At 40.1% G+C, this 26,747-nt stretch overlaps 1 protein-coding gene across 1 annotated transcript; it reads right to left on the reverse strand.

Annotated features, from left to right (window-relative positions):
- Window positions 1-10,881: 10,881 nt before the first annotated feature.
- ANKRD66 (ankyrin repeat domain 66) lies at window positions 10,882-19,837 on the reverse strand. Its single transcript, XM_081031520.1, has 4 exons — window positions 19,758-19,837; window positions 17,335-17,508; window positions 15,369-15,597; window positions 10,882-12,101 (listed from the first exon to the last, which is right to left on the reverse strand). The coding sequence occupies exons 2-4, from the start codon at window positions 17,495-17,497 to the stop codon at window positions 11,900-11,902; spliced, it is 594 nt and encodes a 197-aa protein (XP_080887646.1). The 5' UTR covers window positions 17,498-17,508; window positions 19,758-19,837; the 3' UTR covers window positions 10,882-11,899.
- Between the last annotated feature and the right edge of the window lie 6,910 nt (window positions 19,838-26,747).

Here is a 26,747-nt window from a genome sequence, read left to right on the forward strand (position 1 = left end):
AATGTCTCTAATGAGTAAACTTATCTTCTGCTTCTAAGATTGTATTTACTTTTATAACTCAAAGCTAGGGGTTCAGTGTGTACAATGGTAAAGGGCTACTGTTTAGACTGTTCAGATAATACTGACTGAGGTCTGTTTTTCTCTGGTATTGTACGGTCCACAAGAGGGCGCCCACTTTCTAGCAAATTGAACATTTTAGCCTTGGTGTCACAGAAACCCTTGTTTTACATTTCAGGAATATTCCAGCCAGCACTGGATTATAAGCAATTTAAAGTGCACCTGTAAGTTATGTAGATATTGCAAAAAATAATTGTTAGTACATATTGATTTCAATTTTTAGTAAGAGTGAATCTCTAAAAACGGTGAATTTGTGATGTTTACCTGTGACGTTGGAGTGATCTAATATTAAATTTGTATGGAGCTAGACCTGAGGTTCTATTCAACGCTATAGAGAATCCTTAATTCCTTAATTTACCAAATATCTACTTAATGGCCATACTTCCAAATTACTTCTGCTTCTTTTATGGAGATTAAAGTATCTGAAAATGATTTGAAACACTATCTAAATGTAGGCTTTTGTTATTAGGCAGAAATTTATTGCTGAAAAATCACAACTCAGGATATATGTTAATTATAATTAGATATTTGTTAGAGAAAAAAAGTAAAATGGAATTATGAAAAGATTGTAGGGAAGATGTTGAGAAAAATTTGCCTTCATTGGCTGGTGTTAACTTCTGTCTATTAGCTTTTGTCTGTTACTGCATGTGAGGTGATTGCTAGCTTAGGGTTAAGAGAATTCTTGGTCTGAGGTTGAGAGAATTCCCCCTTCTGTCTCATTCCTGGCAGGGGAGATATTAAGTGATGTTGCTTTCTGTCTGTTTCACCCACATCAGAAGATGAAGTGAAGAAGTAGCTAAGTTATATCAGGATGATGTGACCGGCACATCGCCAGGCTTTGGCAGGCCTTGGGCCGACGGTCCCAGGAGAGAACAGTAGATATTGTTTTCATCAGCTGGATGTGCAACGTTCTTGTTATCAACTGCCGAACCCTCCCGTTACTGGCTATTCCTTGAGAGGGGAGGCAGGAATACCAACTTGGCTTTGGGGTGCATCTAAAGAGACATATAAGACAGACCTCAGGTGGTATATGGATATTGATTGATTGCTGTTTCAAGAAATTGCTATTCAGAAGATTTGCTGTTTCAGTACCGTTTTTCAGGATTGGATTGTTTCAGAATAAGAGATTGGAACTTGCCTCAGTGGACAGTAGACTTCTTTTGTTGGTGAATTGTCGTCATTCTAGCATCTTTGGGAACTTGCAACTTGCATCATCAGGAGACGCCCTAACTTCCAACAACAACAGCAGCAGCAGCAACATTTTGGGGAACTAGCAAGCAGCAGTGGGAGACGCCTGAGTTTCTCTCAGCTGCAGACCTGGCAAGGTTTTGATTCCTGATTGTTCCAGTGTTGTTGTTCCTATGGTTTGGTGAGCTTTTGGCACCCACTGTAATAGTTACTATGCGGTAGAGTTTATTACTGCTTTTGGGTACTCCTTATCGATGTTATTTGTGTATTTAGCCAAGTGATTTTTGATCAATAGTAAACATATGTTGGGATCTCTTAAACTTATATGTATGTGTACTCCTTTGACATGACATTGTTTACATATATATGTATATATATACACATATATATGTATATATATGTATATATGTGTATATATATACATATATATGGTCTTAACCACCTTTACTTTCTGTCATTAGCATAGTCTATTAATTGCCTTTGTCTTTTGCTATTGCATATTGCTAAATAATTAGCTATGGCTAAATAAATAAATATTAGCCCCTCTCTAGTGCGCTCCTCCTCTCTCTTTTCCCTACTCTTCATTACAAAGGTCCTTTTTCTCCTTGAAATGTATTTACTTAAACTTCCCATCAAATAGAAGAAAGATACTCACATAAATAGTATGTGTGCACCGAACAGCATCATACCTTTTATGCTACATGGTGGCTTTATCAAAATAAGGCCACTGAGTCAAACATTTTCATTATAAAAATGATTCTGAGCACAATTCTTCAAAAAACAGTGAAATACTTTGGAAAGCAAGTAAGTAGTGGTGAGGGAAGATTCTTTTAACCACTGAGAGAAGGTGATTCAAGGATGCCCACTTATGGGATTTAGGTAAACTATAATGGGAGTTGGTGATGGAGATGGTGGTGAAGAAGGGGGTGGGATAAAGTTGATAGGGATCAGGGAAGGGAAGAAAAGGGGCTTGGGAGATTTAGTGGAGGGTCATGGCGAGGGCTGAACAAATTGATAGTCAAAGGGACCCTGTAGGCAAGGAAACATTAGGTCAGCCCTTCAGACACCAGAGAGCAGCCGTCAAGCAAACTGGATACCAGGAGGACTCAAAAAGTCTCCTGGGAGGCAAAGCAGTCACCCAGAAAGTTGGTCGGGGCACCACGAGAAGACACGAAAGATGATGTCTGTGAAAATGAGTTCTTACATGAGGTCGTGGAATTAGTAGGAAAAGCATGGGTCTTTTCAATGAGTTTGAGTGATCTTGAGAACATTCATTCATTTCTCTGAGCCTCAGTTTCTTCAACTGTGAAATGAAAGTAATAATCCCTATCTCTGTGTATTGTGTAAAGATTTAATAAATTAACACACATAAGGTAGTACCAAAACCATAACCACCATCACGATCCTCCTCTCCTCTTCTTCGTCTCTGTCTTCATTATTATCATCACATGTTGTTTTCTTTCTAAGGCCTAACGATGAAAGTCTTTAAGCTGGCATACCTAGCTAAAGGCTTTCATGGCTTCCCACAGTAGAAAATTAAATTAAAAACAAAACTCTAATAAAGTGTCATCCACACCTACTCTGTGACCAAGCAGTTCCACTCGTAAGTGTTTACCAAAGAGAAATAAAAATACATGTAAATAAAAAGTCATCTATTCAATGCTAATTGCAGTGTGTTTTATTGTAATAAATACATTTAACATTAAAGCTACCCTTTCAACAACTTTTTAAGTATAGACTACAATATTGTTAACTATAGGTGTGATATACAATTGATCTCTAGAATTTATTCATCTTGCATAACTGAAACTTTATTTCCATTGAATAGCAACTTCCCATTTCCTTCTCTCCCCATCCCCTGGCAACCATCATTCTATTCTTTTCTTCTATGAGTTTGGCTATTTCAGATATCTCATGTAAGTGGAATCATGCAGTATTTGTCTTTCTGTGACTGGCTTATTTCACTTAATATCCTCAAAGTTCACCCATGTTGTCACATATGGCAGAATTTCCTTCTTTTTTAAGACTGAATAATATTCCGTTGTTAGTATATACCACATTTCCTCTATCCATTTTTCTGTTCATGGACATTTAGGTTGTTTCCACATCTTGGCTATTGTAAATAATTCTTCATGGCAGTTTTAATCATAATGGCCTCAAACCAGAAGCAACCCAAATGTCCATCAAGTGGTGAATTAATAACCAAATTGTGCTATATTCATCCAGGAAACAAATTACTAACTCAGTCAATAACACAGGTGAATCTTAAACACATTACATTGAATGAAAGAGGCCAGACACTGAAGAACGCACACTAATGATTTCCTTGTATGAAGTTCAAGTAAAGGCCAAACTCAATTATTGTGACAGAAATCAGAACAGAGATTAGGGGGAACAGGGGTGGTAGAGATTGTCTGGAAAGGGGTATGGACTAGGGGAATGTTTTAATCCTATTTACAGTGTAGACTTCACTGGTATACATTCAACTTTTCATTTAAGCTTTGTGCATTTGACTTATGTAAATTATGCCCCAATAACATTTCAGTTCTTTGGAGACATAAGACAAAACAAACACGTCTATGATATTTAACTAGCCAAAAAGAGCTCACAAAGCAAAGCTGAGCGACCAAGATGCCGTAAACGCAGCACATACAGACAGAGCTTCCCTGGCAAACACACAGATGCATAGCAACTTTCTAGAAGAGTCAGCACATCCACAGCTATTCAGAAGAAGAATCAGCTGACAGAGGCCACCCCAGCCAAAGGTTTCCCACTGTGAAAGCTGAATGGTCATCAAGTATAATCAAGGTCTGTGAAAAGGGTTGATGGGGCATATCCTGAGCATTTGTCTGTTTTCTGTTAATGTGTCTATTAATTTGTTTGTTCACGTTGCAACTGGGTTTTCTGCTCTTCCTCCAAAGTATGTCAGTAATCTGGTTGCTCCCCACGGCCTTCACTGCAGCCACCGCAGCCCCAGCTGCCATGATCTCTAGCCCAGTTAAGTCAGTAAGCTCAGTTACTGGAGGCCCCGCTCCCACCCTTGCGGCTCTGCAACCTGTGCTCAGCACAGTAACCAGAGACAGGTAGTTAAAACTCTTCAGTAGTTTTCCGTGACCCTTAAAGTGAAACGTCTGCTTCTGGCCTCGGTATACAAGGTCTGTGTGAGCTTGCAGCTGTCCACCTCTCCAACCTCAGCTCCTTCCCTGAGGCAGCCCCCACCCACCCACTTCCTGCTCCAGCCATAGTGGCTTCTTACTGTTGCGCCAACATTCTGAACTTGTCCCAGGTCCAGGGTTTAGCGCTCGCTCTTCCCTCTGCCTGGAATGATCCTCCTCCACAGCTTCCTGCTGTTACTTCCTTTAGGTCACTATTTAAATGCCCTCTCCTTGGAGATAACTCCTTTGACTCCCTTTTATAAAACGGCACACCCCGGTTACTACCTTTCCTATGAATCCAGGGGGTGGTTAATTTTATGTGTCAACTTGACTGGGCCACGTGGTGTCCATGTGTTTGGTCAAGCGTTACTCTGGGTCTAGCAGGCAAGAGGGATCTTTGGTATGTTAAAAATGTTCTAAAATTGGAACTTGGTGATAGTTGTATAACTCTGTAAGTTTACTAAAAATCATTGAATGATATACTGAATGAGAGCATTTTATGGCATGTAATTACACCTCAATAAATTTCTTAAAAAAAAAAAAAAAGAACTGAACCATCTAGTGTCCACTGGCTCCTTTCCAGTTAGTTCCAGAGATTTCTCTGATGGTAGGAAAACCATCCCAAAATCTTATTTAGCTTAACATTTTTATAAAAGCAATAATATCCAGACCTCAAAGGCTACTTGCTCCTATAAAAAGGCTTTTAGATCCCCCCCACCAAAAAATTGTATTTAAAAAACACAGACAAATTGAAAGAATTTCACAGTGAACATTTTTTAACCTATTTTCACTCAATCTTACAATGCTTGCTTTGTCACATATCAAGCTATCTAGCCATTTCTCTATTTCTCCACCAATCCATCTTATTATTTTTTTGTAGAGTCATTTGGTTTTGATTAATTTTGAGGAAGTTTTCTCCCATCAAGCTTTCTCAATCCTACCTCCGTGGCCACGTTTCATTTAATCATCGTATGTGCCAATGCAATGGGTGGCGTCCTGCCTTATAGATGAAGAAACAGGCTCACAAAGGTCAGCAGCTGACTCAGTGTCACTTAGCTGGGAAACACTGGAGCTCACATCTCTCTTGGGCTAAAACCTAGGCTTTTACCCCTATGCTCTCAGGACCTCTGAACTGGCTCTTTTCCAAAGGCATAATGCCTTTATGCCTTCAGTCTTTCTTTATTTGCACTGGGCATTTTTTTCCATAAACAATGAACATCTTTTATAGCCCGATGAAACAAAACAAAAACAACTCCGGGATTATTCACTCTGCTATGATCAGAATATCCATACGGTGTCTTAAAAGAGAATACACAAATTATGTGGCCCTTCTCCCACAGAACTTAACATATGCCGTTTGGTTTTGTGCACGGGTTTCATGTGTGTGTGTGTGTGTGTGTGTGTGTGTGTGTACTTGTGTGTATTCCATAATATCTGTTGCTTTTACAAATCAATGCCTTTGAACTCAGTTCACAACCTTGGCTGTTTCTTTTTTATTTCTTTGTTTTGTTTTGTTTTGTTTATCATGCTCTTGAAATAGTCACAGAAGTTCACCACGGTTGTGTGTGTGATATGGGATTGCTCAGATTGATCAATATGTCTCTTTAGATCCAAGGTTATTACCCTCCACCTGTCAGCTCAGCTCAAACCTGATTGATTAAATGGGTATCATTCACCAGAAATACTTAGATGATCCTGAACCTAGTCACCAATTGTACTTTATACTAGTTTTTGCCCTCTGTATTCATTTAAATAGGGATGTGTCTGCAGTTATGGGAGCCATTATGCTTCAATTCAGGAAGACTTACCATGAAAGTGCTTAAATATTTTGTCCACTTTCTTAGAAGATCTTAACAAGTTGAGAGATATATATATTCATTGATTGGAAGATGTAATATTGTTAAGATGTCAATTGTTTCCAAACTTCTATGAATTTAGTGCAATTCCAGTCAAAATCCCATCAGGAATTTTTCATAGATATTGATAAGCTGATTCTAAAATTTATAAGGAAATGTAAAGAAATTATAAGTAGAATAGAAGAAACAATTTAGAAAAAGAACAATGTTGGAGAACTAGCACTACCTGATTTTATGATATTGATGTACTAAGTTTATCCATTCACTAGGTGGGAACATTTGGATTGGTAGAATTGGTATATTTCTTCTTTCCCGGCTTATAGTAACCAAGACAGTGTGATGTATTAAAAAATACAGGCACATAGATTAATGGAACAAAATAGAAAATCAAGAAATAGACCCACAGAAATATAGTGAGTAGATGTTTGATAAAGGTGCCAAAGGAATTCAGTGAAGTCTTTTAACAACAATGCAGGAACAATTACATATGCATATGCAGAAAAAAAATGAATCCCAATTCATAACTTACACCAAATACAAATACAACAATTTATGCAAATGATCATAGATTTGAAAATAAAACACAAAAGTTTGATATTTCTTTAAAAAAAAGCATAAACTCTCTGTGGCTTTGGATTAGGCAAAAATGCCTTTGATGTGAAAGCATTTGATTTTTATTAATCAAAAATGATCAAACGTATAGTCAGACCGTCTAGCATAAAGGAACTAGGGTTATTTCACTGAATTGACAGAGTTCCAGACCCAAACAAAATTAGATGTTTGAACTATCCAGATCAGTCTTATTTGTTAGAACAATTGATTTCTGTTAGTCATTTTGAAATAATATTCTTTCAATGTCCTCACTGACATGTTTGCAAGCCAGTGACCTAATCAGCCTTTTTCACAGTCTTTGAGATTCTCTAAATAAACAGTCATGTCAGCTATGAATGCCATCTTTATAAAAAAGAAAACTGAGATCAGAGATGTTAGGTAGTGTGTCAAGAAACAGTTTGGATGACGGTTAAAAAACCAAGAACTTAGCTAAATCCAAAAGAAAGGCAGCTGGGAGAACTATAAAAGAATAGGCTTAGGTATTTAAGTGCAGCAGGTATGGTTTGCAATCCTGCATTAGTAATTCATTGCTTGTTTGCTTTCAGACAAATAACTTCCCTAAACTTCCATTTCTTTATCTCTAAAAAACTTAGTGCGTCAGTATGTTTTGTAGAGATTGACACAAAACACCTGGCATGTGGTCGATGTCCAGTACGTAGCAGCTTCCATTATTTGCCATGGCAACCAGATCAATAATATGGGTTAAAATTAAACTATGCCAGTTTCTAAAGATTAGGCTTGGAAGATAGAAAGGGCACGTTCCCCTAAGTCGTAGAGAAAACATTCCTTAATTTCTTACATACTCCAGTGCAGTTTCTCTGAAGTTATTTTCAGTGTGTGAGGGGGAATCCTTCTTCATTCTCATCTAGAAAACACTTAGTGACTCTAATTTCATCAAGAAATGTGTATTGAGTATCATACGTGACTAGCATTATGTTTACGGGTATAGGGGCAACCAGAGAAGTATATACAGATCCCTTGTTTTTTAGAGAGTTTAAAGTAGAACCAAGCTTAAAGTAAAGGAAAGTGGTATCCATGAACCAATTAAGAGAAAAAGAAAACTATGTTATCTTAGATTCAATTAGAAGTCAAAGCAGAGCTAGACAGTATGGACCTTGTAATCTGAGAAGGCTTCCTGATGGAGGTAGACATTGACAAAGTATAAAGGTGAAATTTGGTAGACCAATAATATAATTAAACTTAGCTAGTTTGCAGTTTGACCATCCTGATATTCAGCTGTTTCCTCTTTTTTTCTCCTCCCACTGATTAACCGAAGAACTGTTTGTTCCCTTTTTCAAGGCTACCCATACCCCGTTAATTAACAAACATCCTAACCTGAAAAGAGCATCTTCTTTAATACTCAGACGCCTGGACAGGACCCAAGATTAAAACTCCCTAGCAGTTTTTCACAGATGGCTATGGACAATACAATTCTAGAAGACATTGGGGCAGACTTGAGGCCTCAGAAGACCCCAGGAGACAACTTCTCAACTATTAGCCCTGAGGCCTGCTTTCCTTTGGTTCTTTCCCACTTACCTGCCTAAAGATGGCAGACTCCTTTGAGGAGGAGGAGTCTGCCATCCTCCCAGAGTGCCAGCATTCTGAATAAACCTACTTTTTTGTCCATCAGCCACGTCTCTCAATTTTTAACTTTTGCAAGTGGCGGGCAGCCAGACCTTTGCACGGTAACAAGAAGAGTCCTGGGGAACTTTGGTTTACAAGAATTACATGTGATCTTGGAGATCCAGTTCTACCTTGTTGTTTTACAGGTAAGGGATTCTGTCCCAGAAGCACAGCCCACAGTCACAGAGCCAGTTCCCTAATAAATCTAACCTAGAATGGCTTCTCTCTTCTTCCACTGCCATTTCTATATCATGGTGCTGCTCCTGCTTCTCACACAATAAGATAAAAAGCTAATCCCTCCCTACCTGTAAGGGTGGGAGAGAGCAGGTGAATACCTCAAATACCGGACCCTCCAAGTGCTGCAAATCCTCACACAGGCCTCGCTGAAATGGCCTGGGTATCACCTCGGAGTAACAGCAAGATATGTGAAGTCCCTCTATTATTACCCACGCACCTTGCAAGGGATGAGCCCGGGATCACTGTGATATAATCTCAGCCATCAGAGAACCTGATTCACAGCTAAACCTCAGGGGCCAGAAAATAGGTGAGCACCTTCATTCAGGGCTTGCATGGGCTCAAGGAGAACACTGTCCCCAAATTCTCCCTCTGGACTGATGCTACTTCTTGCTAGCAAGCCATTCTTCTTTGTTACCGATCTGGGACAATAAAGACTGAAAACAATAACCACTGGAATGACTGACAATTGATGTTCCATGGCACTGCCATATGGAGGGCATTGTCCTAAGTGCTTGACATGCATTATCTCATTTAGCCCTCGCCAAAATGCTGTGGCATATTCTCCCCAATTTACAGATGGGAAAACTAAGCACCTCACCCAAGGTCCCACAGCCAGAAGAGCTAGAGCTCCGTCCAATCCAGGCAGGCTTTCAAGGCTGTATAGGCATCAGCCAGGTGGTCTAGGGCAAGTTGCTCAACCTCTCAGAAATTGTTTGTGATGTCAACTGGGGATACTGACACCTGCCTTGCAGATTAGATATAATAGATGTAAAGTGCTTAGTATAGAGTCTACACTACAAAAAATTCTTCATACAAAGAAGCAATTTTAGTGTCTTCTTCCTGTTGTTCACCTTTACTATACAAAAATTCAAGGGAGAAGAAATAGATTCCTTTTGTTAATGCTTCGATGAGAAGAAGAATGAAAGGAGAACTCAATGAGGACACTGGGAGATCTTGGGAGACCACAGTAAAGGACCCTAAGAACACTTTACTTATCACAATTTAGCCCAAGTCTGTCTGGCCAGTGGAAGACAAGCTACTATCCGTGTCATGAAACTAGACAGGGCATATTTATGGACTGAACAATGGAGAGCCTCACTTGATCCATAAAAGGTATTATTTCTGAGTGCCTTTGGGATTCCCAGTGAAACACTGAGCTCACTTCTGTGGCAATACAATAGCCAGTTACAGAGTGCCAATGCCAGCATTTTACACACAGTCTTTCATCTCATCCTCACAGCAACCCCGGGAAGTAAAGATTATTTTGCCTATTTCATAGAGGAGGATACAAACCTAACTCGACTCATAAGCTCATGATCTTAAAACTGTATTTATTAGAAAAGACTGGGTGCAAGGGGGGGGCAAAAAAATCAAAGGAGGAAATAGTGTTATGAAAGTAGTATTTCCCAGGTTACCTGAGTAAGGAACCAGAACTGGAAACTGGAAAGTTGTTCTCTCTCTCTCTCTCTCTCTCTCTCTCTCTCTCTCTCTCTCTCTCTCTCTCTCTCTCTCTCTCTCTCTCTCTCTCTCTCTCCTCTCCTTCATCTTTTCCCTCAGTCTTCTCTTTATCTTAGTAGAATACCTCTCTACTTCCCCAGCTTTATTGTAGAATTAGCTACTCCATACTTCTGAGGTTATATGCTACTAATCCATCCTCTCATGAAAACTTTCTTCAGGTTCCCAGGAGAAGAATCATATTGATCCTGGTTGAGTTAGCGGTCTTCCAATGTTCCTACTGGTTGGGGATCATTACAAACATGACCAGCAGGAACCACCCCTCTTAATTGCAAGGCACAGAGAAAGGAGACTGACGTTCAGGGTGGACAAACACTAGAAAGGTATCCTCCTAACTATAAGATGTTCAAGCATCTATTCACTTCAGAAAATCTAAACCTAACATGACGTCTATTAATATAAGCATTAATTGAGGAATATAATAAAGATGTTAGATGCCTAAAGATATTGTTTTAGAAACTAGTAAACTTAGAATGTGGGGTAGCCAATTAAAGTGCATCAGGCCTGTTGCCTGCTTTAAATATTTTCTAATTTCTATGGCAGTGCTGTCTGATAGGGGAAAAAAGCAAGACACATATGTGATGTTAAATATTTTAGTAGCCACATTTTTTAAAAAGTAAAAGGAAAGACGTAAAATTCATGTTAATAATATCTTTGATTTAACCCAATATCCAAAATACTATCATTTCAACATGTAATCAATATAAATATTATTAATGATCTAGCTTACATTTTTTGTACTGTCTTCAAAAATCTGATATGTATTTTACATTTACAGCACATCTCAATTTGGATGCAATATTTTCATAGGAAATATCTGACTGGTATTAAATTTCCTAAAACATACAGTTAAATAAGCAGAGTTGTAACCACATTCCATTATTTCATGCTATTTTTCATTAATTATGTAGGACAAAATTAAATCATGTCAGGGGTCAGGGTTTTCAGTTATCTCCCAGTGAATTAGCCTATTGTCTGTTCTTCCTGGGTAGAAGTGATTATTGGTAAAGATGGACATGCTGAGATGGGGGCCCTCTACTTCACAAAGGAAAAACGCAGCTGGAAACTGAGAGATGCATTCGTTCACCGCTTTGCGTAGTCTATGTGATAAAAAATAATTTTTTTCTTAGATTGACTAAGAGTATTTTGTCGATTTTTGAGGGTTTTGTTTGTTGGTCTGCATTTAAACAATACAGTTTCCTTAAGAGGAGCTCTTTTGAAATTCTATAGTTGCACATGGGGGTGAGGAGATGCTGAAAGTACAAATCACTGATAACAACACGCAAGCAGCTAACATTTGTCTCCTGCTGGTAATTCTTGAGGACAGTACGCATTAGCAAGGAGCCCCCAGGCAAGAATTCTGGGTTGAGTGACAGGCCATGAGCTACCAATACAAGCCATCTGACTAATGGTCTAGGAGTAATTAGGTTGGTGCAACAGTAATTGTGGTTTTTGCAATTATTTTTAACATTTTGAATCGCAATTACTGTTGCACCAACTTAATAAAGAACAACACACGCCTGAAAATCTCCAGTCTGGTGCCAGGGGAAATCTCCCACCAGAAAATAGGTTCCAGTCCCTTTGGCGCCAGCCTTTTCACACTCTCCTCTTCGTGGCATTGCTGAGCCTGAGGTGGCCTCGACTTTTCTTATTCCTTTTCTTATTAGTGTTTTGATTCGATGGGGGAAGAGACTGCTCCATCTCCCATTTCTTGGCGTCCCAGTCTTCGTCCCGCTGATCCAGGGGCAGCCCCTCCTGCGTGGCAGTGCGGCGGTGGTCCTGGCACTCAGGCTCAGCCCTAGGAGAGGGGAAGAGAGAGGCTCTCAAAGAGCAGGCAGGAGAGCCTGGCCTCTCTTCCCGCCCTCTGCACACAGCCTGGGCAACTCAGCGTTCCTCAACAGGAAGGAGGCCAAGTTCAACCCTGCGTTTTTCCAAGCGTACACTTAAGGAGGTTGCAGATATTTCAGAAACCATGTGGAGGTGGAGAAAAACAATGTGCCTGGAGTGAGATGTTTAATAGAATCAAAGACAGTAAGGCACTTACCTTGAAGAAGGCACGGTTAATTCTTCAAGGGCTCACATTTATAGAGCAACGAGCATGTTATTAGGAGGCTGTTTTCCTCCATTTATTTTTTAATTGTATTTTTTTTCTAATTATGAAAGCCGTGCCTGTTCATTGTAAAAAATTTGAAAGTACAGAAATGTATAAGGGAGAAAATAAAAATTACTTACAATCACATAATGTGTTATACACTGACGGGTTCATGTAAAGAATAGTTATGGGTAGCTAGGTAGATATAGATAGTCATACACACATGGCCAATGGGAGGTGCACACATGCACCATTTTGCATGTGAGGCCAAAGGTGTATGTGTGACTTGCTAAAAGACATTGGTGAAAGCCACTTCACAGAGATAAAACTTGAGCCATCTGAGGACAAATGGAATTTGGGAGGATAGATGATGGTACAGGCAGAGCCAACAGTATTTTAAGTGCAAAGCTTTATAAAAAGTACAGTTCATTCAGAGGATAGCAAACCTGCTTCTCCCTCAGCCCCCATTCTCCCAACAGGCTAGAAGTGACCTCTCAATAATCAGACCACATTCACTCAGTGTCCCCCTCAACATGTAGTAATCCCTCCTTCAGCCTGCTCTTAGGACCCTTGTCACTTTCTATCTTGTATTAAGTGTTATTTATGTAAATAAGTCATCTCCCAGACAGGGAACTTCTTGATGTCCCAGCACTATGTCTGATTTGTCTTTAAATCCTTTCTAGTATCTAGTTCAACATCATGCACATAGGAGGTCTCCAAAATATGTGTTGAATGAGAGATGTACTACTCAGCAAGGCTGAATCAAAATTTGAATTATTCCACTAGGATCCCTAGGATATTTGGAAAATTGTCAAATACTGTCTAGTCTTCTTTTAAAACTCTCTTACATCCTTCCTCTTGATCATCTTCATCTAGGAGCTCACCTACTTCCAACAGGAAGTGTTAAGAAATTCCTGAATTGATTTCCTTGACTGCAGTCCAAGTGCCTCCAAACCTACCAGCATAGCACCACTGCTGCCTCTTTCACTACAGAAGTAACTTTGCTGAAGCATCTATTTCAGCTTGCCCATCCCCTGATGAGTTCACATTCAGATGCTTGCCCAGCTCACCCACTCACCCACTAGACCTTATTCTCCACTTCTCTCTAGTGTGAATGCTCTTCTTAGCCAGGCCACTCATTCCTCCACTATCATTCCACCTTCTCACATATACACACAACTTATGCACATTTCCAACGTGGTGCCTTCCCTTCAATCAAGAATCTTTCTCCCTCTTCCATTAGCCAGGTCTTAGCTATCTTTCAAGATCCAGATTAATTTCTGCCCAACCAGAATGCTTTCTCTCGAAACCCTGTCACTGTCAGAAGGGAAGTTCCTCACGGGAGATGATGATAAGTAGAAATGACTGGCACATGATGTGTTTTTTTTTTGTCTGCTCTGCACTGTCTGCCAACTTGTCCTGGAAATAGCACTCCTGACTATTTGGAGGAACCACTCCTCCCCCAGTTCAGTTACAGTCAGATTGTGAATCATGCTCATCTACCCATTGGTCATGAAAGAGGGGCTGACATTACTCAGAGAAAGTCAGTGGAGGAGAGTTGAGGACAGGACCCAGTGGAATTTCAGCACCTAAAAAACATGTAACAATAGGAGCTTAGACAAAATCATAAGAAATAGTCAGACAGACAGAAGGAGAACTAGAAGAGAGTAGCATCAGATAAAGCAAGAGAGAAAAATTTCATGAATATCAAATTAAGTGGAGGTAAGATGTGAATTGAGAAGAGGCCATTGATTTAGCAACAAGAACCTCGCTGGTAACTTGGATGAGAGCTGATTCAGTACAATGATAAATCTTGCACCATGTCCCATTTTCAAACTTGGTGCCCCACCTCTTATATGAGATGATCTTTGCATAATCTAAAACAATAATTATAATAATGATATGTTACGTCATTAAAATTATGATAATATAAATTTATAAAAATTATAATTTTGTATAATTAAAAAAGCAATAGATTGTATATAATCCAAAACACTATAGTTTCCACCCCAAATTAGTCATTTCAGTGAAAAATTAACAAAAACAATTCAAGCAATAGTTGGGTAGACTACCTCAATTCATTTCCATTGACCTGAGACTACTGAGTTAGCAAAGACCTTGATCACGGGCTCTTATTTTGAAGCCGAACCCCTTGTGATTTTAATGCCCCTAGTATTTCTGGCAACTAGAATTAAAGAATTGAATTCTTCTTTAGGATGTAAGTATAGGCTTTAACTAAATGATTCAATTGCTTTTGTTTGTCACATAGCTTATAGCTAAAGATTAAGAAAAAATGTTAGTCATGTAAAGCAAGTTCAGCAGAAATATTTAAAAGTATGTTTTGCTTGAGATAATAGAAAAGTATAGCTTTTAACCAATAAACAATGATAGCCAAAACAATGGCGATAGTCCTAAGATGTCTAGTTTCTGCTTTCTTCTTCAAAGATAACATCACTGATGTACATTACGAGATATTTTTCAGAATCTTGGTTCTTCAACCCAGCACCCTTTGTTCTCATAGTATAATGCTGTGTTGCTGATGCAATGTTTCTTTGTCAAGCAGGAGGAGATAACTTCAGGGTCTCAAGGACAAATTTTGAGTTTGTTTTGAGTTTGTTTTCCAGTTAGCTACGACCAGCTGCTCATACCCAGGAGTCAGATACAAAAAGGTGTCATCTGTCTGTCATTGAAGAAACACAGACTTCTCTCTCAGTTTGCTGGAACTCCTCCTCCCTTACTCCCTAGATACATTAAAAACTCTCTACTTTTGTGTTTGTGGGGAGATGGATTTGAGATATCTTGCTCTCCTATCTGCTCACTTTGAACAAATCAAATAAATCTTTCTCTATGTCCAAGCACCAGCATCTCAATGTGTTGGCTTATGAGCACATAGGACACATGAACCTGAATTTTGGGAGGTGATTCTGCAACAGTGTCTCTGCCCTTTTATAGTTAGAAGTAAATGGAACTTACTTCTCCAGGAAAGCCACACAGGCTTTCTGCCCGTAGATCTGTGCGATCCTCTTTGGTGTGTCTCCAAAGAAGTCAGGGGCATCAATGGCAGCGTGCAAAGCATGGAGAGCTTTGAGCACATTCAGATGGCCTGACTCAGCGGCAAAATGAGCTGGGGTCCAGCCCACGTCAGTTACCAGACAGGGCCTGGCTCCATAGTCTATAAGGAGCTGCATCACCTTCATGTGCCCTTAGATGTACCAAAAAGAAAAGGGAGGAGGTTAAGATTAAAATGTCTCTGCAGGCCTGAGGCCAGGGCTAGTCTAGAGAGCACTAGAGGGGAAGATTTTTGCCTTTGAGGACCCTCCTGTTTCGTGACATCACTCCCTCCTTCCTTTTCCCTCTCCTTAATGAGGGACTCAGTGCCCCACCTCTAACCCCTTGAACCACGCTTTTCATTCAGGGCCCAAGGCCTTCTATGTATTCCCTCTACTCCTTCCAGGACACACCCCTCCCTCTTTATTCCTGCAGTCTCTGCCTAGATATTTTGCTTTCTCTCACAAGTCGCTGTACACCTGCCTATGCTGGCACTGGTAAGGCTCTCTGCTTTTGGCAGTCTCAGTGCTGATTTCAGAAAAAATTATTTTGCTTCCACATGGATGGACTTTGAGGGCATTATGCTAAGTCAGACAGAGAAAGACAGAAGTCAGATAGAGGAAGACAGATACTGTGTGCTCTCACTTACATGTGAAATCTGAAAAACAAAAATCAAGCTCATAGATACAACGAACAGATTAAATGGGTAGTTTTGGGAGTGGGAGGAATGGCAAAATCGGTGAAGGTTGTCAAAAAGTGCAAGCTTCCAATTATAAAATAAGTCATGAGGATGTAATCATAGCATGACAACTATAGTTAATAACATTGTATTGCATATTTGAAAGCTGCTAAGGGAATAGATTTTAAAAGTTACCACAAGAAAAAAATTGTGTCAGTATGGATGGTGATGAATGTTACTAGATTTACTGTGGTGATCATCTCACAATATATACAAAAATTAAATCATTATGTTGTACCTGATACTGATATAATGTTATGTGTCAATTATACCTCAGTAAAAATATTTTCAGCTCCACTTACAATACAGCTAGCACAGGCTTTCTAGCCAGAGAGATGGGGGTTCATACCTTGCAATAAATACCACTTACTAACTATGGCACCCTGGATAAGAAAACAAATGTCTGAGGCTCAGTTTCTTCATTTGTAAATTAAGGATATTACCACTTACTTCACTGAGTTCTTGTGAAGTGCAATGAAATCAGAGTACAGTACCCAGCATACAGTTAATGTTCGTTAAAATTTTCTCTAGTAGAGCTACCATGATATTGTTAAATTTCTGCAGAATGCTCCCGAGTGATTTCTCTGCAGCCAGTTTTGCTTCCTGCCAATCTATTCTCCATGCAAGAGTCAAAACAAATTTTTCAAAAGCGAAGTTGGCTATAACACTTTCTTTCTTAACATTCTTCAGTGGTACTCTGTTCCCGAAGGCCTTGACAAGCCTGTTAGCTGAACTTTTGCCACTATCCTCCCCCAATTCTATAACTGAGCCGTGCTAGGCATGGGGATACAGCCATGAAAATGACAAAGTCCCTGTCCCACTGCAGGAATGATGTTCCATTCCTGTTAGAGGTCAAGAGGGCAGAGGACTAATATTAATTGAAAGCAGACTATGTGTTAGGTACTGTATACCCATTATCTTACTGAGTCCTCACTTAGGACCGCAAGGAAGCATTATTGTTCCCATTGTATAGATGAATAAACTAAGACTTACAGGCATTAAATAACTTGCTTAAGGTGCCGCAACTAGTAAGTGGTGGTGCCAGGACTGAAATGTTCCTAAGAAATGTTTTTTCTACTACCACACACAGACTACTGTCATGGATAGTGGGGCCTCAAGGAGATGGATTCTATCCAGGCATTGCCCACTTACCTTTGATTGCAGCCCAATGAAGTGGGGTTCGGTCATTCCAGTCCACATCCTTGTAGTTTGGGTCACAGAGACCTTTCTTCAAAATGGTTTTTACTAACTTGTAGTCCCCTGCAGCCACAGCTTGATGGAGCTTTGTCATGTCTGACATTCTGGTCAATTCCATGACAAAAACAACTGTGGGAAAAACATGCCACTTAGGACATTTTCTACAACTCTTTATTCCTAGTGAGTGATTCCACAGGATTCTTTACCATTTGTGTTCTTTCTTACCTCATGAATTTACATCCAGGGTTGTTTCATGTGTGTGCTCTGTCGGGTGTTTATTTGGATCTTAGCTACTGTGGTTAGTGCAGGCCAGTCCTCTACTCCAAAGCTATCAAGGGCTTCCCTCTGCACAGGATTGTAGGCTAAACTCATGGTCTGGCATTCGCTCTTTGGCCTCAAACCACTTTCCAGTGTTATTTCCTACTCTAACTCCGAAGTGTTAGTAGTGTGACTCTGAGCTAATCGTGTAATTGTGTTCCTTATCTTTCTCATCTGTAGAATGGGTATAATTTGTCAGGGTTGTTGTGAGGATACAATGACAATCCATATGAAAAGTTTATAGTAGAATTGTAAGGGATTCAGAATAGCCAAAGCAATCTTGAAAAAGAAAAAAAAAGTGTATCACACTTCCTGATTTCTAAACTTACTACAAAGCTACAGTAGTAAAGACAGTGTGGTACAAAGTACACTGTGTGACATAAAGAGAGACATAGAGAGCAATGGAATAGAATTGAGTCCTGAAATAAACCCTTACATTTATGATCAATGTATTTTCAACAAAGGTGCCAGGAAAATTCAGTGGGGAATAAATAGTCTCTTCAAATGGTACTGACACAATTGGATATCCACATGCAAAAGAATGAAGTTGGTTTTCTACCTTATGCTACATACAAAACTTAACTTGAAACATATCAGAGATCTAAATATAAGTTCCCAAACTAATATTGTTAGACGAAAACATGGAGGTAAATCTTCATCACATTGGATTAGGCAATGATCCATGGGTAGGACAACAAAAGCACAAGCAACAAAGGAACACATTTAATACATTGCATTTCACTAACATGAAAAACTTTTGTTCTGTAAACGATACCTTTGAGAAAGTATAAAAGCAACCATAAAATGAGAGAAAATATTTGCAAACCATATATGTGATAAGGCATTTGTATCCAGAATATATAAAGAACTCTTAAAATTTAACAATAAAAAAAACCTCAATTAAAAATGGTCAAAAAATATAAACAGAAGTTTCTCCAAAACAAATATGCACATAGCCAATACGAACATCAACAGGTGCTCAGTATCATTAGTCATCAGGGAAATGTAAATCAAAACCACAAAGAAACACCACTTCACACCCACTTGGATAACTATTATCAAAAAACAAATAATAACAAGTGTTGGAGAAGATGTGGAGAAATCGGAAACTTCATACACTGTGGTAGGAATATAAAATGGTGTGGCCACTTTGGAAAGCAGTTTAGTAGTTATTTAAAAGATTAAACATAGAGTTATTATATGACCAGTAACTCTAATCCTAGGTATATACCTAAAAGAAAAGAAAACATATGTCCACACAAAAGCTTGTACACAAATGTTTATAGCAGCATTATTCATAATAGCCCAAAAGTAGAAACAACCCAAATGTCCATAATGAATGAATGCACACAGAAAATGGGGGATATTCATACAATGGAATATTACTTGATAATTAAAAAGGAATGATATACTGAGACGTGCTACAACATGGATGAACCTTGAAAACATGCTAAGTGAAAGAAGCCGATCACAAAAAGACCACATATTGTATGATTCTATTTATGCAAAATGTCCAGAACAGGAAACTCTAGAGAGATAGAATACAGATTATCCGTTGTTCAGGACTGAAATGAAGTCGGAGTGTGAGGAGAGTGCAAAGGAGTATAGGATTTCTCCTTGGGTGATGAAATGTTCTAAAATTAGATAGTGGAGGATGATTCTTTCACAACTTCGAATATTTCAAAATAGATTAATAGATATTAAAAGCCACTGAATTGTGTATTTTAAATAGATGAATTTTACACTATGTGAATTATATCTCAATGAAGCTACTTAAAAAAGAAATGATACTATTAATTAGATGCTTTCTTTAAAAAACCCAAAATTTATTAGTAAAAAACATATAATTCACTAGCCTACCACTGACTACTAAAATTTAACAAAATTTCCTTCACATCAAGCCCTGTATATTTGATTAAGTGCACTTGAATTTCTATCTTTCTAGTGCAGATGTCTCAGTGTAAAAAAAGTAGCCAGTAAATATAAGCTCTAATAAATATCAATGATCTATAATAACTATAATAAACATCTGACGACAGGGGTAATATAAAAATACTTACTTATCTTGTTTGAAATTCAGGTGCTCAGTGCTGGCAGGGAGACTTAGCTGCCAGAGTCTTGTTGTGTTCACACCATGGAAACTGACCCCTCCTTCCTCATTAAAGCTCACCAATCAACCTCAGCTGCACTAGGTGGTGATAATTTAGTGGCGTGGGGGACTGCCTCTCTGCTTTGTCCTGAAACTGGTCAGCAATTCTAGTTTGCTTCTACAGTCCAAGTGTTCTTTTGAAATAGCAGGTTCTTTTGAAATAGCATTTGATCAAAAATGTGAAAGTTCTAAAAAGGATTGCCAGCCCCCAGGACACTGGAAGTATGCTGTTTGGTAACCGCTGTAAAGCAGTCAGGACGATGTACGCCTCTCACCGTCAGGACCAGCTGTGAGGTCTTGGGCAAGGCCCTTAACGTTGCCGAGCCTCTTTTGTTCTCACCAATAACATGAAGTTTTAATGCCATTCTCATAGGTTTGTGAAAGATGAGTAGCTGAAATAATTTATAAAGCACCTGGCACAGGGTAAAGGTAGGGAACAAAACTTCAGGGGCTTTCTTTTCGCCTCCTCTTTTTGCTCCCTTACTCTAAGGGTCTACTATCTTTATGATGATGGCTGGTGTAAAAGACCTTCTTCTTCTTTTCTTCCCACTTCTCTCACCTTTCTTTTATTCCCTCGTCTTCCTCTTCCTCATTCTCCTCCTCCTCCTTCTGCTCTCTCTCTCCCCCACCATCTTTCTTTTGTTTTTTCTTTCTCCCTCCATTTCTCCCCACAGGTATTGATTGAATGCCTTATATCTGCCAGACACTGTATGGGGCCCTGCGGAGAGCAAGGCACTCGTTATCCTCTCTTCTTGGAGCTCAGAGTCCAGAGATAAAGACAGACAATAAAAAAGCAAACACACGTATACATTCAAAATCACAACCTATGTAAAATGTGTTGCGAACAGACAGTGTGCAATGGCAGAGAATAACGGGAGGGGAGGGTGATCATGGGGTGACCAGAAGGAGTGACATTTGATCTGAGACCTGGCTTAAGGGAAGCCAGGCATCCGAGAAGCTGGAGAGGTGTTCCAGGCAGGCGGGGAGGGAAACAGTTTAGCTTCAGGGAGGAGTAAAAAGCGGAGGGTGCAGCTGGTCTGTGGAGTGTGGGATACAGAGAACAAGTAGAACAAAATGGTCTGTAGGTAAAAGCTACAGCATTTGGGGTCTCCTGGGATAGGGCAAGGAGTTTGGACTTAATTCCAAGTACAAGGAGAAGTCAGCAAAAGGTTTTAAGTAAGGAAGGTGGTGCAATTTATATGTTTTAAAAGGTAACTTTGGCTTCTACAGGGGGAAAAGACTGCAGAGACACAAGATTGAAAGCAGAAAGACCACTGAGAAGTCTGTTGCTCAAGTCCAGACAAGGAAGAAGAGTGGCTTGGAGTATTTGGCAGTGGAGAGGGAGAGAAATGATTGAAATCGAGAATTATTTAGGAAGGAATATTAACAGATATAATATCAGTGGATCAGACCTGACTAGTGATGGAAATGGAGGGATCGGGGATGATTGCTGGGCTTCTGGTTTGATCAACTTGGTGTGAAGGTGGTGACTTTTGGTTCGGTGGTGACTAGGGGAGGACCAGGTTTGGGTGGAACTAAAGAAGTTAAATTAAATGTTCTGTTTTGAATGTGTTAAGTTTTGACATTATCTGTAAGAAGATATACATTTGGCGTTGTCAGCATACAGGTGATATTTAAAGGTACAGAGCTATGTAAATAAACCAAGGACAGCAGGTACGGAGAGGAGAGACACTCAAGCCCTGAGTCCTGCCGTCATTCTGAGGGAGAATTATCAAAGGAGATTAAAGAGCCCTCCTGGGAAGGTAGGAGGGAAACCAGAACATAGTCTCACAGAAGCTAAAGAAGAGTGTGGTTATAAGGAATAATGGGCAACTTGGTTGAAAAGGGTGAAGTTTAATGAATGCCAATTACAGGCTGGAAAAGAGTCACATGAGACCCCATGCCCACCCTCAAAGAGCTCAGTGTCTTGTTATGCTTTGTAAGCTTTATAACAGTTCCAGTTCAGTTTGACTGCATTCAATAAATACATATTTGATCAGCAACGAATATGGGTTGAATGATGCAAGAATACAAGAACAGAGCCCTGCCCTCAGGGAGCTTACAATCTAATAAGGGATTGTTGGTAAGCAGTGCAGCTATTGTTATCAGCAAACTTCATGTATCTGGGGCTGTACCCCTCCTACACACTTCCTCCCCCAATACAGGTGATCCCCACTTTTCAAAAGTTCATGTTATGCCACTTTGCTCTTAGGAAAGACCTACATTAGTACCCATTTTTACTAACCAAAAGAAATCCAAAGAGAAGTTTTGCTTTTATGAAAAATAAAAAAGAAAAGCAAAAACTAGTTGTTATAGAGGCAGAGCACACCTGAGCTGCAAGAGTGGCCCCACAGGGTTCCTTCCCTCGGAACCACACTCAGCATCTCAGCATCAAGTAACCATAGCTTTGATCTGTGTCTGCAAGCATCTGTGCTTTATCTTGACCCATTTTGTGCATGTGTTAGAAAGATGTGTCCTGAGGTATCAGAAAAGCGTAAAAGAGCTTGTTAGGGTGTTACACTTAGCATAAAACTGGATGAAATTAAGCCTATTTGTTATGATATGTTTGATTATTTTTTGGGTCTGGGAATGCTCAAAAGTTTTTCCATACAGATTAATGATAATTGCTTCTTCACTTTCTGCCATTTTGGCTTACCGATGGCTTCATAGAAACACTATTTTCAGATAGAGGGCAAAACCTGTAATAGGTTTCTGATCCTGAACTTCTTGACAAGTCATGAGCTGGCCAGGAAGTGAGGCAACCAAAGGGAGAAGCCCCCCAGAATGTCTCATAAGTCAAGAGTGAGGTGATGGGGGCGGCCGGATGGCTCAGTTGGTTAGAGCGCGAGCTCTCAACAACAAGGTTTGCTGGTTTGATTCCCCCATGGGATGGTGGGCTGTGCCCCCTGCAACTAAAGATTGAGAACGGCAACTGGACTTGGAGCTGAGCTGCGCCCTCCACAGCTAGATTGAAGGACAATGACTTGGAACTGATGGGCCCTGGAAAAACACACTGTTCCCCAATATAAATTTAAAACAATAATAATAGTAAGTTTTTCTTAAAAAAAGAGTGAGGTGATGAAGAAGTGACTAAAAAAGGTATATTCTGAATTTTTAAAAATTTTAAATATTGGACACAAATAGCACACAAGACCATATAAAAAGAAGACCATGATACATCCTGATCATACAAAATGTTAATTATTTTTATACTACAGGTAGCAGGATCTGATAATAGGATACTGAATTTGTGCGGTATAAATGCTTTTTAATGTTGTCAGTGTGACCTTGTACCTGAATGAATAATTTCATCTGGGGTTAATGTCAAAAACACCCACCCTGGAATATCTGTCATCGGTATCATGGTAGGCCACAGAAGACACCGGGCACTATCTGTCGGCCAGCCATTGACCTTTAGTCCCATTGGCTCAAGCACTGGGACTGAAATCTCTGACTAAGGTGACTTCCAGGAATCAAAGCTATTTTTAGATCAGAAAGAAACTCTAGAAATCGATTCAAAAGTTCATTTTATAGATGAGAATATTGAGATGCACTGACATTAACTTCTTTAATGAAAGTCACACTGCTACTGGGTTTCAATTCATCTCTTACCACCTCCCCACCCCAATTAAGCTCAGCAGGCAGAGTAGATGCAGAGTGACCACAAGTTCAAGCATGTACTGGGCAGCTTTGCCATTCCTTTGCTTACTGTGGATCCCTGCTTGGGACACTGTGATTTGATTCTCTTCTATCTCCCTCCAGTTCTAAAGAAGATGACAATAACAAACCCGTATAGACTTTGTTCTCAAAGCTTTAGCATGCTTTGAGATTAACAAGTTTAATCATGTGGGGCAGGTACAACTATTATCCCTACTTCACAGAAGAGCAAAGTAAGGCACACAGGAATCAAGTCACTTGCCTAAGGTGACAAGACTAGTAGTCGAACAACCCAAGTAGTTTGGTTGCAGTATCTATGTGTGGTCTTATCTACTCTGCTGCAATGCCTCCTGAGATGGTAGGTCAAAGTCACATGCAAGAATTATTGAAGTTAAGACTTCCCTGCCTGGGAAATGCTGTAGTTTCCATTTCAAACCAATACCTGTGAAAGAGGCGAGACAGTGAGGTGGACAGAATGGTGAGCTGGAAGCTGGGAGAGGCAGGAAGGAAATGAAATATTTGTTGAATGGCCTTTGTGCATCAGGCATTATTCAAGGTGTTTCGTGGGTATTATCTCATCAATCCTAACCAAATCTGAGATACAGTTTACAAGCAAGGAAATGGCGGCTCAGAGGGCTTAAGCATGCTCAGACAAGTGCTGTCTACTTCCTGTTGGGAATTGAGTGTGGGAGAGCTGGTCAGACTCAGTGCCTGATGGTGTTACTATCAGGACCCAGGTCTCAGGGAAGTTCTAGTGTTTCCTGCATCTGGGACAGGGAAAGTGAGAATCGGGTTCCATTTGTGGCTTCTGAATCATTTTTTCCCTTCTGCCTATATACATCTTGTAGGAGCTTCCATGGGGCCTCGTAGTCGGAACAGAGGACCTTATTTGACATTTTGGACCATCCCTGGGATCACATGGGAGAAGGGGAATGTGCTGGTCTAAGATTCCAGCATCACTGCTGACCAGCACAAACTGGAGATGTGTGCCAATCCAGCATGAGGCTCATGGAATTTTGTTTTGGGGGGTTAGGATTTTCAGGTTGGCCATATCTTCTCTAAGGTGTTATTTTGTCATCCTTTATCCTTCAGAGACCACCTTCAGAGACACAGCTGTAGTTCTCTTAGCCTCTGCTGGGTGCTATCCAACCTGAATGTGGGTCCAGTATCTCCCTCACATGCTGACTTTTGGATGGGGCTTATATAAGGGTTCTGTATCACTGTCTTGGTACCTGGTACCCCTTCCACCTAGCAGCCCTTGTGCAGACATTTCACCTTTTCTACTGTTTCCTGTGGGCCTATTGCCTCTGGCTCAATTACCTTGAGGAAATCCCTTTATGGGTGATAAATTCACAATAAATTTTCCTTGAGCATCTGATTATGTATGTGAAAAGGCCGTATCTCTCTTCAAAGAGTTATTAATCCAGTTGAGGAGATACGATCTTGCACAAATAAAACATAATAGAGACTATATTAAATGCTCTAAAAGAAGCACTACAGCTCTTGAAGACTTAGCATGTAGAAATCCTTAAAGGATGCTGGAAATTTTCTGTTTGTCCCATCAGATCCACTCTCCACTATTCCCCACACCGGGAAGCTGACCTGTAGGAACAGTACTAATAAGCTTCCGTCACCTCTGGTTTTTTGCTGGGCCTGGCCAATTTCCAGCAGGAGATTGCAGGATGGATGGAAACTGGGGATGGAATATTGAGTCCTTTGCCTTCCTGCCTGGTTATCAGGGATTTGCTGCAGACGTCCCAGCTCCCGTCAGGCGGCCTTATCCATGGGACCTCGCCAGGTCTCAGTCACTGCTTTCTCCTCTTGTTCCTTCAGGCCCGTGGGTGGTAAGGGCTCTCCTGGTGTTGTTTGCCCAGAGCCCCTGTCGGGGCTAAATTCCATCCTCACCTTGGTAAACAGTCACCAAATACTCAAACACGCATCAAATAATCTAGGTTGAGGATGCCATATGCTTCCTTCCTGGATCTGGACCAATAAAGTAGAAATTCTACAAGCAAAGGGGATACGCCAACATGGAGTCCAGAATGGATGAGTGTAAAGTGAGTTGAACATGAGAAACCTAAATGAAAAGGAAGTTGAGCCCAGATCCTGGAAAGCCACAAATGCCATACCAGGCTATCTGGACTTTATTTCTTCCATCGTACAAAGGGAACTGTTGACAGTTTCTGAATGAGGAAGTAAAATGGTTACAAGTCCAGCATTTTTAGAGAAGTAATTTTGCCACAAGAAGGTCTAATGTGTTCTGGGGTGAGGAACACCCATGTTTATGTGGGAAAAAAGCTGAAAAGGCTATACATTGAATTTTTATTAGCTAAACAGCATTTTTCCTATACTGAGCACGGATAACTTGTGTAACAAGTTATAGAAACATTTTGTCATTGTCAAGGGTAGAGTATTTGAGGACCTTGATTAGCAAGGTAATAGTAGGAGTAGAAAGGAGGGAATTGATGACATTGTACACATTTATTCAAACAACTCGGTGCCTGGGTAAAGGAGCCAGGTGTCTGTGAATCATGGCGCCACTGAGAGAAACCTGGAAGTCTGGGACTGAGCACAAAGTCTCCTGCATCTTGATGAGATCAGCAGGGATATTATCGATGACTTGGGCAAGGCAAAACATCCTGGAGACCGGTTTGGCAGGCCAGATTGAAGAGCCCAGTCACCGAATGCCTGCAAACAAGTAGATTGTTACACCCACAGTTCCAGAGTCTCTAAGTCCACCACGTCTACAAAAGGCCATAAGACACTGACAACGAGGAATGAAGGCTAAGCCAGATATTAGATAATAAATTTTGGAATTGGCTAATATATTGGATAAAAGATTCTTTATCTTCTCTCCACTTTAGAAGCTTAGAGGCATTACTATCTGGGAACCTGTTAGATTTCCCTGGAAATGCTTTATCTCTGAAGTCTTGTGCTTCAGATTCTATTCTCTGAACATGACATTCCGCATTCTGTCACTCTGCCTAGGGGAAGGAGGCCCTTCCAACCCACTCAAATCAGCAATACTTTTCAGTTCTTCCTGGTTATTCATGGAGTGTGTGTGTGCATGTGTAGGTGTGCATTGTCTTTCCCATAGGTGTGTGTGTATATATACATGTATGTGTGTGTTTGTATATATATACCTGTATCTCAAGTGCTCACTCTGCTTACCAAATATTGTTCTAAGCAATTTACATGCATGATCCCTTTTAATCCGCACTGCAACACTGTGATATAGATGCTA

The sequence above is a fragment of the Rhinolophus hipposideros genome (genome assembly GCF_964194185.1).
Source record: "Rhinolophus hipposideros genome assembly, chromosome: 3".
Classification (NCBI taxonomy): Eukaryota; Metazoa; Chordata; class Mammalia; order Chiroptera; family Rhinolophidae; genus Rhinolophus; species Rhinolophus hipposideros.